Source organism: Octopus bimaculoides, chromosome 2 (genome assembly GCF_046866305.1).
Source record: "Octopus bimaculoides isolate indiv1 chromosome 2, ASM4686630v1, whole genome shotgun sequence".
NCBI lineage: Eukaryota > Metazoa > Mollusca > Cephalopoda > Octopoda > Octopodidae > Octopus > Octopus bimaculoides.
This window is the reverse complement of record NC_142929.1, coordinates 111,604,038-111,622,460: the sequence shown is the minus strand read 5'-3', so window position 1 is coordinate 111,622,460 and position 18,423 is coordinate 111,604,038. Positions and strand designations below refer to the sequence as shown.

At 40.6% G+C, this 18,423-nt stretch overlaps 1 protein-coding gene across 1 annotated transcript in view; it reads right to left on the bottom strand.

Moving 5' to 3' along the window:
- Window positions 1–7,580: 7,580 nt before the first annotated feature.
- The window catches only part of LOC149137199 (uncharacterized), an 18,820-nt gene continuing 7,977 nt past the window's right edge, over window positions 7,581–18,423 (bottom strand). The window contains exons 4-5 of the mRNA XM_089339754.1: window positions 17,263–17,521; window positions 7,581–9,322 (exon numbers count right to left, since the gene is read on the bottom strand). Coding sequence (XP_089195880.1) covers window positions 9,242–9,322; window positions 17,263–17,521 — 340 coding nt within the window. The 3' untranslated portion in view covers window positions 7,581–9,241. The remainder of the gene's footprint in view (window positions 9,323–17,262; window positions 17,522–18,423) is intronic.

Sequence of the window (18,423 nt, the reverse complement as noted above, 5' to 3'; positions counted from 1 at the left end):
TAAACACTGCTGACTAATTTGCAGAATGCAGCCGGGACGTTTGGAAGCTCACTATGCAATAAGGTTTTGTGTTAAATTGGGGAGAATGCAGCAGAAACTTGTGTAAAGGTCCAGACTGCTTATGAATCAACCTTTTTTACCGGTACAAGAGGTTCAAGGACGACAGAGAGGAGGTGAAAGATAAGTGTAGGAAGGAAAAAGACGTCAAAACATCTGAGCTGGTTGAGAGAATTCGTAATTTTCTGGATGAAGACAATCGTGTGTCTATAAAGACAATCTATGAGCGGTTGGGCTGTCTCTGCACAGTGGGGTAAAAATCTGCGGTAGAAATTCACCAAGCCAAGAAATTCCCGCAATTTGCGGAGAGATGTGGGTGGTGGAAAATCCACGATGGCATTGACTTTCTCGGGAAGTGGGCGAATGTCATCATTATCGAACGATGTGCTCGAGAAAATGAAGGGACGCAACTCCGAACGAATACTTGCTGGGGTTGATAACAATACCACATTCGCGCAGGCGTTGGAATAGCAGATGCTGGTGTTGATCATGCTCTTCGTCTGAGCTACTGGCTACGAGTACGTCGTCTATGTATGCATAGACGAAAGGAAAACCTCTGGTAACTGTATCTATAAAACGTTGGAACGTCTGTGCTGCGTTGCGTAAACCGAAAGGCATACGCAAGAATTCAAACATTCCGAATGTTGTCGTGACTGCTGTCTTCGGAATATCTGCAGGTTCTACAGGGATTTGATTGTAAGCTCGCACAAAAGGTCTATCTCCATGCAGCGAGCTAGAAAAGTCCTGTAGATGTGGGACAGGATATGCATCAGGTACAGTGCAGTTATTTAGTGATCGATAATCACCGCAAACTCGCCAATCGGTTGATGACTTCTTTGGAACGCAGTGTATTGGCGAGGACCAGTTGCTGCTGGACGGGCGGATGATTCCGAGGTCAAGCATGTGCTGGAATTCTCGCTTGACGGCCTTGAAACGATCTGGTGGTAACCTTCGGGGTCGTGCAGCAGCAGATGGACCGCGGGTCTTGATGTGACGGGTGACTTCATGCTTGATAGGCTGACTATGGAATATTGGTCGAGCGACGTCCGGGTATTCTTTAAGGATAGCACTGTGACGGTTTGTTGTTGTTTGCAAAATGATTGGGCTGATTGTGGCCATACAAGCGGTTATACCGCGCACAGTGAGCTGAGTGGTGCTGTTGACAAGTCTTCTGTACTTGATATCTTCCAGAGGACCGAAACGATGAAGGAAATCGGCTCCTAAGATAGGGGTCGGCAGTTTAGCGATGACGAATACTCACTGGAAGGTGGGGCGTAGTCCTAAGTTCAGTGTTAGGGACTGTTCACCGTAGGTTGGAATCGGTGAGTGGTTGACTGCCTGAAGACAGACCGGTGTCTCTTTTCTTTTGCCTGAAGTGCAGGAAACAAGGATTATGCTGACTTCCGCGCCGGTGTCAACAAGGAAACGCGTGCCTGTTACACAATCGCGATCGAAAAACAGGCAACTTTGTGGGCGAGAGCCAAGAACTTCTGTCTCATTCAATTCCTGGCTGTGTCGTTTCCCGAACGGGGATGCTGAAGACGAGCATGGATTCGTGCATTTCTGCGCCCGTGTTCCAAACTTTTGGTGGTACCAACAAGCTTCCTGCGAATTACGAGTGGCACTCGGGCTTCGTCTACCAAATCGACTTGCTTCGAGTTGGAGAAGTAAAAAAAGAAAAAGGAACAGGAGAAATACTGTGTCGATGTGATGAGGTAGAACCGGGTATATTTTGAGTCTGTGTGTGCGTTGGTCATTCGGTCGTGTCTGTATGTTCTGCGAGTTGGGTCATTAATGCTGAATATGTGGTTGTGTTGGCTGCTTGATCGGCACAAGTTAACTGCTGGCTGTCGTCAGTTTGCCACTTGCTGGCTGTCTGCCGTTTCTTGACCGTTTGCCTGTTGATGGCTGTTTGCCCCGTCTGTCGTATGTCTGACTCTTTATCATTAGTCATCCCAACGAGAAAGACAGACATACCACAGGAGTAATTTCTACCTATGTAGGTCGCCTCCTGTCCACTTGAACATTATATAACACAGTTCAAGTCGGAGGTCGAAGAGAAATCCGTCCATCACTTTTTGACAGGACAAAGAAATTTCTTTCGCGTCTGTTTGGTCAGTGGTGGATCAGACGAGCGAGAATCTTTAGATTCAGTTTCGAATCTCAGCTCGGAAAAAAGAAGTGTTAGTTTTTATACATTCATCTAATTACTCTTTTCTTAACGGCCGCGAGAGTATTGAGTATAGTATTCGATCAATGACTTTCTCTAGGCCAACGAATGTTGTGTATAATGGATTACTCTTAGCTACCAGTTGTGTCATTAAAAAAAGGACATCAGTGGTTATGCTGCACAGATTCAGGCTGTATATCTTAGTCAACTCTCTGTCTGGTTACTATTCCATAACTGCTATTTTATGACATAATCTATCAATTTGATGTCTGTAGTTTCAGCTTCCATATCTTTCTACCCAAGTTTGTCTCGGGTCTATAAGTCTACCCAACTCTTATTCTGAGGTCATTAATCACTATCTGTATTGAATGCTGTAATCTTTACAGGGGGAACACATAGTATTCACAAACATTTATTTCCTGGTAAAATCTTTCTGGCTTAACATTTGAATGGTAAGTAATCAGCTGATTTTATGAAAATCTGTGTTTAAATGGTTAGGTCATTTGTATCTCGGAATTTCAAGAGCTTTAATCTCCCTTCATTCATTGTCTGCAGCCTCTGTACATCTGAGTAATCGCACTGATGTTGCCCAACATATTCAATGGAAGTCACCTCTTGTGAGAACGAGGTTGTTTGCCTCTTATCGAGTGAGAAAAATATCTTTAATATCGGCTGTTTTTTTTTTTAAGCCACTTACTTTAAAAGTAATGATTTTATGAAATTTTACAATTAAGGTTGTTTAGACTTTTATGTAAACAATTTTTTAAAAATTACTATATAGGCGCAGGAGTGGCTGCCTGGTAAGTAGCTTGCTTACCAGCCACACGGTTCTGGGTTCATTCCCACTGCGTCGCACCTTGGGCAAGTGTCTTCAACTATAGCCTCTGGCCGACCAAAGCCTTGTGAGTGGATTTAGTAGACGGAAACTGAAAGAAGCCCGTTGTATATATGTATATATATATATATATATATATATATATATATATATATATATATATATATAAATATATATATATATGTATGTGTGTATATATGTTTGTGTGTCTGTGTTTATCCCCCCAACATCACTTGACAACCGATGGTGGTATGTTTACGTCCCCGTAACTTAGCGGTTCGGCAAAAGAGAACGATAGAATAAGTACTAGGCTTCCAAAGAATAAGTCCTGGGGTCGATTTGCTCGACTAAAGGCGGTGCTCCAGCATGGCCGCAGTCAAATGACTGAAACAAGTAAAAGAGTAAAAGAATATTTAAAACATTCCCTTTCAAAATTGATTTATGTGCCAGGAAGGGGATGTTAAGGGAGGTAACTCTAACGTAATGTACTCCAATATATAAAATCTATGAAAAATACAGTATTTGTGAGCGCACATCCCTTCAAAGCGTGAATAACTATTTTGAGTACATTTCAATTAAACAAAACTTTAAACAGCTTCTGTCTGAAATGACACAAGAAAATGTTGGCAGAGTTTCGGAATAACTCACCCACATCAGTTGGATTTTCTGCGTTTTCGTCGGGATTTTTCAATTTTTTTTTGCATCATGCATTTCAAAATGATTGGTGGTGATGGTGGCAGTGGAGCCCTTTAGATAAAAAATAAAAAATAAAAAACCATAGCTTTTTAAACTGCTTTCCACTTTGCCCCGTACCTTTAGGAAAGAAATCACCATTAAAAAAAATTCCCTTTACCCGTCTTATTATTATATTTCATAGTCTGAAACGCATGTCATTTAAAGTTTTAGAGGAAAGTTAGAGGAAAAAAAAAAGAAAGAAAATAAGATTAAATCCAAGTTTTAAATGCCTCCCCACCAATATATATTTTTTTTGTTTTGTTATTTTTACTCATTTTATATTCTGCATTCTGAAACTTTTGGAATTCACATTTAAAACAAAATATATGGATTTAAACATTTTTTATTCTAAAAATGTGTATCACATATATTTCAGAATATGGAATATAATAATAGGAGGTGGGGGGTGGCGAAAAAAAATTAGATTTTTAATGATTTCTTTTATGAAGATGTGGAGTGGTGAGAAGAACAGTATGGATTAAAAAACAGTTATGAACGGCTTCCTCTCGTCACTTGGGAGTGGTGAAAAAAGAAAAAGAAAAAAGATTTGAAAAATCTGGGCGAAAACGGAGAAACTTCAACTTATCTAGGCGAGCTATTGCGAAACTCCGCCGAAATATCTTCAGTTTTTCTCCCTCTTGAATGGTATATTGCGTTTAAGAATTTAAAATTCACGTTTATGCTGCTAATTATGAATGAAATGATTTGTATTGTTTATGGCATGTAGTACTTATTCTTACTTCATTCCAATAAAACAAAAAACAAGAAAAGAAAACTGCACGAAACCTTCGGCTTTGAGTCATTCTAATTTCTGTCGATTATTAATATAAAAAAACATATGTACTCATGTTTTGAGTTTTATTTTTCCTGTCTATCTATCTATCTATCTATCTATCTATCTATCTATCTATCTGTCTGCCTGTCTGTCTGCCTGTCTGTCTGTCTGTCTGTCTGTCTGTCTGTCTGTCTGTCTGTCTGTCTGTCTGTCAGTCCATGCGTCACCCTCCCTACTATATTTCAATCCCAAAATTACTAATGAAAAGAGTTATTTCCCTTGAATTATGCTTCGATAAAATCTATGCTGCATTGTGCAGTTTCCAATATTAATTTATGAACGGATTTTGATGCACAGTGCAACCTGTAACGTTTTAGAAAAGTCAAATGATATCATGGTGTTATATTTTCTATTAGATAACTCTGTTTGTGTTGTGCTCACTTTAGAACTGCTCTTTTCTATTCGAAATTGTTATTTAAATCATCAACTTCACTTTGATGTGACATGTCCATACTTAGAATTGCAAATACTGTTTATGTCGGTAAAATAAAAAAATTAAAATTAAGTAACTTCATATGACATGAGAAATTTAACGAGGCGGCAATTTTCATGAGTACATGGCCAAAACGATTAAGTTAGACTTACGGGAGGCACAAAGCTAAACCCTACAGGAGAGACAGACTACCACCACCGCAGCCGACTAGAATACCCTCCGACCAACCAACTAGACACCGAAATGCAGGCCACAGAAGGTACCTGCCTGGCAGTGCATCCACTCAATGCTAGCAGTAGATTTTAGCCAAGTCCGATAGTGCATCTACGAACCCGAAACAGCGAGGTTTACCGCACCGGACGCCGTGCAGGCGTCAAGGCAGATCCCGGTGGTGCATCCACCTGCTTCGAAAGGCAGGTCATAACGCACCGGGCCTCCCCGAGTCGAGCGGGTCATAACTATCAGTCACCCTAGTGGAGTGGCTACCCGCCCCATAGTAGCAAGTTTTCACATCACACCAGGTCTCTAAATCACCACCAACACGAGCCATAACATACCAGGCGTTGTCAACCGGGCCCGATAACGTTCACCGAATCCTAAACAGGACCCGACCGTACAAACCACAGAACCGACCAATCAAAACACGATAACCAAAAATATCACCTATCAAAGACCCTCCCATATAAAACATAAGGAAACCCCCCACATAACACATAGAACGATCCAGTGAATAACTATCTGTCTAGTTGGGAACTCCATAGCACTACATCCCTAAGACTGTTGATAAAGACGGGTCGAACTATAAATAGACAACGCGGGACAACTAGAAGGCAGACTAGCGGCAGCCCACCACCCCTAGCAGGGAGGCCTGCACCTCCCAATCAGGATCACAGTATATAGGGGGTTCCTATAAGGTTGTTATCCACCCCTGATTGGAACTCTCCCGTATGACATGTACGCATGCTCAGTGACTTGCTTTAACAGTTGCAATCAGCTGAATGCACATTGCCAGTGACCTTTGACATAATTACCCACACTCTGTGGTCAGGATTCTTTTTTTGGTTTGATGTCGGTATTGAAGGGATTACCAGACACCGGACAATACAATGAGAGCAGCTTTCACTCACATCGTGGTATTCGATGCTGTGTACGTATCTGTCGTGGTAAAATATGCCACTCCTTAACTGTTGCTTTGCTTTCATTCGTAGCACGAGGTAATTATAAATGTCATTATCTGTGAAATTCGGCAACTTACAAAGATCAAGCAATACTTCACCGAGAGGAGATATAAGCTTCTGCTTATTTCTGTCTGAAGTATCGTCCGAAGAGAGGCGGAATCTAGTCTCAGAGCGTTGACCTCAGCCGAACGTTTGTGAGAGAGTGTATTCCGGTAAAGACATCCCGGTGGTGGTGGTGGTATTAAAGCAGGCAGTGAGTTAAGTCTATCACTCAAGAGTAGGAACAGTGCCCCGCCAACGGGCTTTTATACAGTTTCCATTTACCAAATTACTAACATATATTAGTCGATCCGAAACTCTGGGAGAGAATGCATGTCAAAAGAGTTACGCAGTGGGAATGGACACGGAACCAGGTAATTACAACGCAGAAATTCCTGTTGTCCACATTACTTTTAATTATTGCAAGTGTTTCGGTATATTTTTAGAGAAACCACATAGACTCTAACCTTATATGGGATATAGGAACGTTAACACGAGTATTAATTTAATAGTGATCACTTTTCATAGATATTTAAATAATTAATTTTTATAGATGGTTGTAAATTAAAAGGAAAGAACCGTTTATGTGAACAGAAATTAGTTTTGCAGTGATGGTAGTGTGTCTTAATGAAGAAATAGCTGTTCGTAAGGAAAATGTAAAAGTGTATTTTGTTAAACGTTTTTACTTCCCAACGAGTTGCATGGTATGTACATTCACGCAGATTGATTTTCATCTTCAAATTCAGAAAATATTTCAGCTACTAGCAACTATTAATACCTTTCAAAGCTCAGTTGAAAACCATACGAATAATTGCCGCCACATCTTGGCTGGAGCTGCTGCTATGTGTGCAGACGTCCTAGAAAAGCCATATCCAAAGAAAGGCCATTCGGCGAATTGGCATGAAGTTGCTACCACAGTCACTCGAACCTCTTCCTCTCTTTTCTCTCACTGCTATAATGACCTCCACTCCTCGCAGCTAGCTACTCTCGAGTTACTGCAATTCAGGCACATCTGATAAACTTGTTCCTTCTCATCTCGTCACCATAATGTTCCCAGCCCACCAGCACCACCAAGAATTGCACTACCCATTAGGTCCCTTCCTTCTCAGAACATCAGAAGGCCCGCGAAGGCCATAAATAGAGTCTCTTGCTCCAGGCTAAAAGGAAAAGAGTAAAACAGAAGATTGCAGGGGCCTAATTCCACAGCATATCCACAAGTTATTGGTTGAAATACAGCAATGAAAATAACGCCGGATTATCAAATAAATAACACATCATAGTAACTAATTAAATGATAATTTATTGCTAAAAATTTTCAATTATTTCATACAGCGTCAATCACGTGGACACATTTATTTGACCATGTCTATGTGTGTGTATTTTATATATATATATAGAGAGAGAGAGCGATTTAGCTCTCAGTTCTTACAATGTAGGTGTTTCCCAATACCCTAGTCACATTTATTGGCATTTGTACTTCTCTTTTTTGGTGAAACATTGCAAACTACTGTTTATATTAATTATATATATATATACGTTTATATACGTTTATATATTCGTTTTGCAAGATTCTTGATGTGAATTCGTGTGTTGAAACAGATATTGTTGTATTTGGGGATGGTCATGTTGCCAGTTTAGCCAATAAAAACACACGCACTATATATTTGGTGTTCACTTGCTTCAGCAGCTTTCTTTTATGTTAATTGTATTTCGGCCAGAGTTCTTTCGTCACACTTCTGTGACCTCATCAGCAGTCCTTGGCTTTCTTCTTTCTTTTTTGTGTCTCTCTTTACTAATGAGTACTAGGATAATGTGCGCGCGTGCGTATGCGTGTGTTTATGTGTGTGTGAGCATATAAGTACATAAATATACATATATGTACACACACACATATATGTACACACACACATACGTACAAATATACACACACGAACGCACGCACACACACACACACACACACACACACACAAACATCCTAGAAAATCCAGGCCCCTACATAAATGGGACCAAGCGCTGTAAATTATGCATAGCGGAACGGCGAGGATATTAAAGGTCTCCCTCGACCCAGGGAACATCCTTAACTTCAGAACGGAGGTCTTCGGACCTTGCTTTTATTTCAGGAAATTCCTGCTAGTCTATTGGAACCCATAGGACGGCTGGGTAAGCGGCCATCGATAGCCAAAGGGAGACATTTCACTTTGTTGACGTTGAGTAGCAGGGTCCTTTTCTTCTCCATATTTTAGAGAGGCCACTCCTTAGAGAGTCCTTAAGTCCTCAAGCCAACAGGTTTTGGAATCTCATGATAGGCCATAAAGCTAAATCGTCCATAGACGTGAAACCTAAAGCAATCCCATAAACTGGCCTTATCTAACTTCAATATATATGTATATGTGTGTGTGTGTGTGTATACATATATATATATATATATATATATATATATATATATATATATATATATATACATATATGTATGTATGTATGTATGTATGTATGTATGTATCTATCTATCTATATATCTATGCATGCATGTATGTATGTATGTATGTATGTATAGGTTTGGTGAAGCCAGCAGGAAGGTAGAATCCAAAGCATGAGTGTATATGTATGTATGTATATATATATATATATATATATATATATATATATATGGATGATATTTTCAGTTGATTTAACAGCAGGATTGGTTCAAATAAGAAACGAAATTACAATGTAATGTAATCTTGGGTGGTCAAGATTTTGCTTCTTTCTCTACGCAGATGCCATTATGTATGTATAAATACTGAAATTTCTCTACTGGCAAAATGTCGCTATATGTATAAATATTGATATGAATATAATATACGAATATATATGATATATGACGGTATATAGTCCATTATTTATATACGGTTACTGAAGAATGTATAGTAGATGAAGTCAAAAGTCATATCAGAAATATTGAGTGTGGGTCAGTACACTTCTAGTTTAGATCTTCCTTCGGCCCAATTCGTCTCACTAAATACGCCCATTTTGAAGGTCGGTAATGGATCGCCGTCGGTTTCTGAAAAATACAAAACTATGATTTAATACTTTGTAATTACTTTGTAACATGTTGATTGGACAAGAGGTAAAGAGTTGGAAATGGTGTTGGAACATCTGTCCGTCTGTTGTATAATTTTAAAGGTTTCTGTCATTGGTTTATTCTTTTACGGGTGAGTATAATTAGACTGTGGCTATGGTGAGGCACAGTAAACAAGGATTTCAGGCCAAGCTGACACATGTCTCATTCCCTCATGAACTTTTTTATCGAGTGTTTTACCATTTTGCGATTACGGATAGCCAAAGTATGTAAAACATAATAGAGATGGCAATAATCAAGCAATGCCTGTGTCCAAATCTTTGAAAGGACGCATACCTTTCTCTAAACAACAGATACATTAACCTCTAAAGAACTAGTCTACAGCATTGGATGCAAAGGAAGTCGTAGGTGATACATTTTCCCTTTTCTTAGAAAAATGCGTAATCAAAGACTAGAGTAGTGGTCTTCCACTCCCAGCAGTTGGATGGCTGTGGACTACTGAGTTCATTCACCCTTCGACAGGCCTTGTTTATCGTCCGACGAAAACCATCTTACCAAGCAGGCTTGGTGGGTTAACGGTGTAGTCACCAAGGGCCCGACCATGCTGTACTGGGTTACATGTTACCCGTAACACTGGGCTGAACTTGGCATCTTGGGGAGAGGATCGAAATCCTTAATCCGTACGCTACAAATGATCACGATACCCGGAACTTTAAAAATCTGTAAGAACTTCTTAAGATTTAAAGGATGATAGTTAAAACAAGATACTTTCCTTCACAGCCTTGCTACCAAGTAGGTGGCCCGTTAAAATTTACCTTAAAATTAAAAAGAAAAAGAGATCACATACATACATACATACATACATACGTATTTAAGTATATGTGTGTTTGTGGATGTATATATATATATATATATATATATATATATATATATATATATATATATATTGTTTTACTTGGGGATGGTCATATTGCCAGTTTAGCCAATTAAAACACACGCACTGTATATTTGGTGTTAATTTGCTTCAGCTTTATATTACATTAATCTTAATCTTATTTCGGCCAGAGTTCTTTCGTCACACTTCTGTGACCTCATCAGTGGTCCTTTGTTTCCTTCTTTCTTATGTGTGTCTCACCTTGTGTGTGTGTGCGCGCACATATATATGTGTATGTATGCACGTATGTATGTGCGTATGTATCTTTATGTGTTAATTTTTTAATGACCTAATATTTTATTTTGTGTTGTTTAGTAGATATACTAGTACGCAGACATATCAGAATGAAAATAAAACAGTAATTAGATCCTTGTGGAACTGAAGTCTTCAAGTGAGCCACAAATACCGGACCCTGCTAATTGTCTATAACTTTATGTAGGGACAAGCATATTTCCTGACTGTCCCTATCCCAGCAATATACTTTGATGAAAACAAGGCCAGAGAATAATGACGTCTTTTTTTTCATACGATCCTTAAGGGGAACAGCTGTTAATGTAGATTAATACCTCCTCTACTTCCTCTCCGTCTCCTCTTCTCTCTCTCTCTCTCTCTCTCTCTCTCTCTCTCTCTCTCTCTCCACACACACACACATTGTACAATTTAATACGAGTATCGTTCCAATACAAATCTATGCATTCTAAGTGTAAAAATACTTTCCTTAATTAAAAAGTTTACAACAGCGACGACGACGACGACAACGATGATGATGATTTCTTTATTAACCACTAAGGATTTACGAAAAGATGGAGGACGGTACAGGACGGTACAGGACGGTACAGGACGGTACAGGACGGTACAATGCAATTTGGGGTTACATAAAAGTATAGACAGTAAAATAACAGAAAAGAACTAAAAAGTTTCAAACAAGAAATAATTTCCCAAAAGAGTGTAAAGATGGAGACTTCCGAGGACTGTTCGTGGAAACTCTCACAAAACCAGTCACACTAAGGCAAGTACTCTCTCCTTAACCTCCTACCTCACTCCACAGGCGCATGTTCAGAGCAAGCCTATGAGCTCGGATCAACCTTGCCACTCTCATTCACCTCTCAACAAATTTGCTGAAAGATAGCACCTCACTCTTCACTCACTCTTTTCTTTTCAAGTGAAACTTGAAAAAATTGATGAGAGCTTTGCTAATAGGAAAGTGCCTGTCTTTAGCCTTTTTCATCCAGTCCACTACACAAACTCCTTCATTAAGACCGCCAGACAAGATTGCCTGCCCTTCCCAGCCAAAGGAAAGCGGCAAGGCGATCTTCACAGTGAACTTAGTAGATAGTCGGATCTATCCTAGACGCGAAATCAGATGTTCGACAGAACTTCACAAGTCAGCAATGCTCGGGCACTGGATAGGTGCGTTCAGAACAGTTTCGTCACTTTGCACGCATCTCGGACAGGCCGGCTGACGACACTGTCATTTTGTCTCGAACCAGCAATGCATCCCACTTCCTCAGTAGCACAGCCAGGCTATAGATTTCTGGAAATTATCCATGAGTCACGGTCTAAAAGTCTTCCGAAACAGACCGGTATATTTTCGTCGGCGTCCAGATTTTACTGAGTACCTCGTCGCTCTTATCTGTCACTAATCTTCCATAGAATGCTTAAGTGAAACCTACAACAACCGCATTGGTCAATTGGCAGAAGGCTGTAATCGCCTGACAATATTCAAGATCCCAGGTGTTCTGCCTCGGTCTAGGCTTGATCCAGTCCTGTCAAAATACAAGCTGTGGAAAAGCGAGTTAGGCAAACGGTGATCATATTTACTCACCGTCAAGGAAACTCTGAAAATGTAGCAGTCTTAGCGCATGCCTACACACTATCATCTACGGATATTGACAAAAAATGGAGCATCTGATTAGTGAATGTGTCCCTTCCTCAGAAAGTGGAAGACCTGGCGACCCAGTCCAGTGAGACGCACAATGGTCAGGTGATGATATAAAATGAAGATGTAAGCGTTTGCCACATCTACCTGATCCTTCAGTGATCATTTCTGCCCGACATTTTAGGGATAGCTTTCTCTCGGCTCATCTCTAGGTGAGATTCGCCATTCTGATTGTCACCTCGTCTCAGTTATTCTCCATTTGATCATCTGTCCAATGCTCTTCGAAGCTGTTGGACGGCATGGACTTGCCTATCCAGGTGCTGAGCAGCAGGCACACTGAATTTTCCTGGTTAATTTTTGCTCCTCTCACTGCCTCGTTAACCCTTAATGCAGTGCCGTTCGCCTCGATGTACTTGGTGTCCGACAGAAAGGTGATGATGTCGTCCATGTGTGCTGACATGGTTCTTCCACACCCTAGTTCGCGCTGGATGTTGCTCGACGTCTTTAGTTTCACGAGTAGTAATTCATGAGTCAGTACGTAAAGTGACGAGAAAGGACAAATTTGGGGGACCAAACGCATGATACTGAATGCTTTCAATAAGTGGCCAATCACCCTCACCACCAAGCAGATGTCGCTGTACATTGCAGCGACCCAACTGCGGAAAACGAGACCGAAACCGAATGCCGTGAGAAGAGACACCAAGTATTCGTAGTCGACCCGATCAACAGTTTTGATTGATATAATTTGATCAGGACCACACCCATAACAGGCTCGTTACCAACCCTCTCTGTGGTGTCCTGCGTGAGCTGGCGGTTATCGTAGACATATGTACGGGATGTGCATGTTTGCGCATCACCAGTTAAGATTATCATTGTGATCCCCCTTGCTTGGGTCCTTTCTCAACAACGCCACTGCTCTTCGACTCACGGAACTTGGAATTTTCCTGATCTGCTGTCAATTGTAGTAGGTGTTTAGCAAGAGGTCTTGAAACAAATCTGGCATTCAAAAGTAAAACACGTAGGGCAGACCAGCCAAACACGCCGTTTTTCCAACTATCGATTCCCGTATTTCCGTGGCTGTTATGGATTTTTCGTAACACCTCACCTCTCTTGCTGAGGGACGCGGCAGTCCGTCGAGGTAGGCAGTGCAACCAATCTAAGTTCCGTCCCACCATTCACCACGAACAGTCAGTCGAAGTGCTACTGAAAAGCTGTACATGCCTGCTTCGGGTCGAGTAATATACGTCTATTACGGCCCACCAAAGTGCCTCCAAACTAACTCTTCTATTCTATTTTTCTCTATCGCTACGACTTAATAAACTTTATTGATTCTAATCTAATCGCCTTTTACGGGACGAGCCACATTTCTTGTTGACGATTGCCTCCGTCAACGCCCGATTAACTAAGTCGCTAATTCGGCTTCCGTAAACTTGGCGTGCCGGGAACGACGCGTTCAACTTCCAATAATCGAGTCCCTGCCTACGAAGCCTGTCTAGGCTGATCGCACAGATCACAAATATGTGATCTGTGTAGCCGGCGATTTTAAAATGTAGAGAACCTATACTATCCTCAGCTAGTCGGGCTCAACGAACAGCTCTCGTTTCTTCGTGTCTTAGCGCATGCACCTTAGTTCTGACAACGTAACCGTCACACTTCATGCTGAAGAATTGGTTGAAGATCAGTCTCGCTGTGAGCACGACGGTCGCGATGTCTTTCCTAAGTGCCTCCAAACTAACTCTTCTATTCTATTTTACCCTATCGCTACGACTTAATTACTTTATTGATTCTAATCTAATCGCCTTTTACGGGGTGAGCCACATTTCTTGTTGACGATTTCCTCCGTCAGCGCCCGATTAACTAAGTCGTTAATTTGGCTTCCGTAAGCTTGGCGTGCTGGGAAAGACGCGTTCAGCTTCCAGTAATCAAGTCCCTGCCTACGAAGCCTATCTAGGCTGATCGCACAGATCACAAATATGTGATCTGTGTAATCGGCCATTTTAAAATGTGGAGAACCTATGCTATCCTTATCTATTTGCCACAGAATACACTATCTAGATGGGATCTGGAGGATCCGATGCGGCTTGTCCATGTCCGCATTTGTACATTTGGGAAATATAGTCGGTACATGTCAATAATTTGGAAATGACTGAGCAGGTTTGCAGTACTTCTGCTACTGTATCCTATAGGCTATCCCCACAAAATCTAAACATGTATTCAAGATGGCATCCTAGTATATCATTATTACTAAAGAGCGGGACGTTTCTTGGAAAACCTCCATACGCCTGAAGAAATCCTGTTGTACCCCCCACTACCGTAGCAACCGAAAATGAACAAGGGATCTCGGGGATCGGAAGCTCTGATCTTCCTGATGAGCATTATATCTATATCTAGTGACCTGACGCCATTGAGCAGATGCTTCCAAGTTGACCCTAGGTCACAAGCATTTACGCTGCTTATTCTGAGCAAAGCCATGTCTAACAGAAGGAGGAAAGTGAAAAAGAATCCCTTACTTTAATCCTATAGAGGGACAGGTGTTTCGTCCCTCCGGTTGGTTGTAGGTGTTTCCACAATCAGTGCTTTGTAAAATCCATTATTATAATCCCTCCGAAGTCTCGTATACCACCATCGGGGTATTTGTTTTTCATGGTGTTGTATATGTTTTGAGCGATTTGGATGTTGGCGAGCTATTTGTTGGTGAGATGAAATCATTCTGAGTAATGTTGATGTATGTGTTTTATTAACTCAATGCTTTTTGCATTTACGGCACTGTAATTCATAATGCTTCTTAGCAGTTGTCCTTGGTTTGTATGTCCACAGGGTTTTGCTGGCGTTTGTGATGACGGTTGTCTCTGTGTGAGGTTGAAATGAATGATGGTAGTATACTGATGATGGTGTTGGTTGCATTGGTGTTTCTTCCATGTGTTTGCAACCCACTTTTTTGCGTTGGCATGAGTTTTCACTTTTCTCTTTTTTCTTTTTTGTTACCTGTTGCTATTTGCTCCGTTACCTTCTTCACAAGACATATCTGAGTGGTTCTAAGCGAGGAGTAGCATATGTTAGGGAGCCATTATCTTTTTGTTTTGTTAATGTTTGTGGGCTTCCAGTTACTGTTTCGGTTGGGGATGTGATGGTTCTTGAGGACTGTGTTCATTTAGTTGTTTTTGTTGCTATTGACGCCACTGTTTCTGTTGGTTCTGTTATTGTTGTTGTCGTGGCCGCTGCTGCTGCTGTTTGGTTGTTACTACTACTTTCGCTGCTGCTTGTTTTATTGTTGCAGTTGCTGCCATTGTTGCTGTTGTGACTGCATGCTGCCGTTGGTGCTGCTGCTGTATGAAGGTGGGCTGAAAAGTTCACAGGCTGACTATGAAGAAGTGATGCTGGAGCTGTGAAATCTTGCATGCATTAATTTCAACATTTCTTAATAATGAGTGCATTATTTCCAGGTAAACTGAATTCTGACTGTTCAAAGAAGACTTCAAAAAAGTAATTAGTAGCGACTTCTCTTGAAAATGAACAAAATTTGGCATCGTGGTGTTATCAAGTACCTGCAGAAAAAGGGTCAAGCCTCCAACAATATTCATGCTGATATGCTTGCTACGTTAGGGGATGATGCTTCAGCTTTATCAACTGTGTAAAAGTGGGCAGCTGAATTTAAGAGGGGAATCGTGAGTCTTGACCATGACCCTTCTGAACACCTAGCAACTATCAACACCGAGAAAAACATTGATCGTGTTCGTCACATGGTGATGGATGACAAGCGTTTGACTATAAGCCAAATAACCAATCCTATTAGCATATCCCGCGAGAGAGTTGAGAATATTCTTCCCAATGAATTAATATTGGTGAAGATTTCTGCTCACAGCTGATCATAAGCACACCAGGCTGATCACACCACGTAAAAGTCTGACATTGTTTGTGGCAGATCCATCTGGTTTCCTTGAACGTTTTCTAACCCAGGATGAGTGTTGGGTTCATCACTTTGAACCAGAGTCAAAGCAACAATCCATGCAGTGGAAACACTCCTTCTCACCTGCTCCAAAGAACTTTGAAAAGGGCAACACCATCAATGGAGAGTACTACGCCAACTTGCCGAGGCAGTTACGAAAGGCTATCAAGACAAAACACCCAGGAAAATCGATGAAAGGGGTCGTGTTTCTTCAGGAAAGTGCTCCAGCAGACAAGTCGTTAGTTTCAATGGCTGCTGTGTATGATTGTGGCTTTGAACCAGTTGATCACTCTTCTCATTCTCCTGATTTGATCCCATCTGGTTTTAATCTGTTCCACAACATGAAAAACACTTGACTGGGAACCACTATCGCAATGATGATGACGAGATGTCTGCTGTTGATGACGTCTTTGACCAACAGAACGAAAGAGCTGAAGAGCTTTCCAATCTGGTCAAGTGGAAATTGGGGCACAGCACACTGGACAGACGATAAACTATAATGGAAACGAGGTAATTTTTCAGGAATAGCTTCTTCTTGGCCCATTTCTGGATAAGACTGACTATCTTACTTGTTATCTCTTGACTAGCTCTGGTTTATAATGAAGTCGTAGCAAAACAAAGTCCATCGGCCCAGCGTCCATACGACAGCATGTACTTGCCTCTCCAGGTGCCGAGTTGTAAGCCTGCTGTCTGGATTGATTTTTGCTCCTGTCACCGCCTTGTATTTCTTCAGAACGGTGTCGACCATCTCAGCTTCGGGATTGTGATATGATGATGAATGATGATGATGGATTCAAATTTTGACATAAGGCCAGAAATTTTTGGGAGTGGGGTATTACATTGACCACTGTGCTCAACTAGTGCTTATTTTGTTGACCCTGAAAAGATGAAAGGTAAAGTCAATCTCGGTGGAATTTGAACTCAGAAAGTAAAGTACCAGAAGAAATGCCGCTAAATACTTTGTCCGATTCGTTAAAATTCGGCTAACCTGCTGCCTAAATGGAGGCAGTGGTAGAGGTGGCGGTGGGGATGATGATGAGGATGATGATGAACTTTTATTATTGCCACAAGGATGACGAACGAGGTGATATTACAAGGAGAGTTTACAAAAAATATGGCGACTTGTATATATATAAAAAAAAATCTTATGGTAAATGTTATACCTTTCTGAAATGCCTTTGAAAGCTTGTTGTAGCAGCAGATGTAGTGGAAAAATTAGTTGTCTTAGTAGTAGTTATAGTGACCGTAGGTTCAATATTAATTGACGAATTGTGCGCTGCAATAGCAGCAGTAGATACAGCAGCAGAAGCAGCAGAAGCAGCAGCAGAAACAGCAGCAGTCACATATTTTGGCGTGTTGGGCTGCGCAGTTGACAAGTTCAACTTGTTCCCCACTGCCAACGAAGAATTGGACAGAATTTTCCTGCAATACACAAACTATGCATGACATTACACAAACGAACTGGGGGACACGTTTCAAAGATGTTAATAGCTATATGATAGGCTGTGACATTAACCCCCCCCCCCCTAAAAAAAAACCCCTATGAAGCACGCATGATAATTCAATGAAATGTGTGCAATAGCATTTATAACTTAATGAACGGGTGCGAATGTCAGCATTAGTAATTCAATGACAGACTATGTAAATGGTAAAATTAGGGACTTGCAGGAGAAATTTAGAAGCTGTAATGAAGTATACGCGTTTACAAATCTGAATGGGACACTATAAACTATCAACGTGTATCATAACAAACTGTATAAATTTCTTAGTTCCAGAAAATGGAATCATTGTTCTTTCAGTTTACAATGTTTATTCATATTACAATATCTATACACACTGCCAATATCTGAATATTTGAAAAGAAAAAACAACAGTAAACTCCTCTCATGCTTACCACATTTTCAAAATAGTTCTAAATGCATCCCTTTTCTCTTTCAAGTTCAAAAAGTACCTTAAATAATTATTTATGTTCTAAGAAGCTAAAAGATACTCTAAATTTTGCAACAAGTTAACAGAATTCAGTTTTCATCGTTGCAATAAGGTAAAATATTTTGTTACCATCTTCTGACAGAAAATGATTGGATCTTTTTTGAAACGGGGGCCACATTTTTCATTAACGAAACACTTTGAAACTTGGAACACTGGTAGAATGTGTCATATAAAACATCTTTTTCTCTTAGTCTTCTTAAAAAAAAAAAGAAATCCCTAACTTATTCCATGTTAAAGTTGTCGTATTTCTGTAATTTCAACCAATCACTGACGTCCATTCAGCCGATATACATTAAGTGCCGACTACATAAACAAACGATTCTGAAACAATTCTA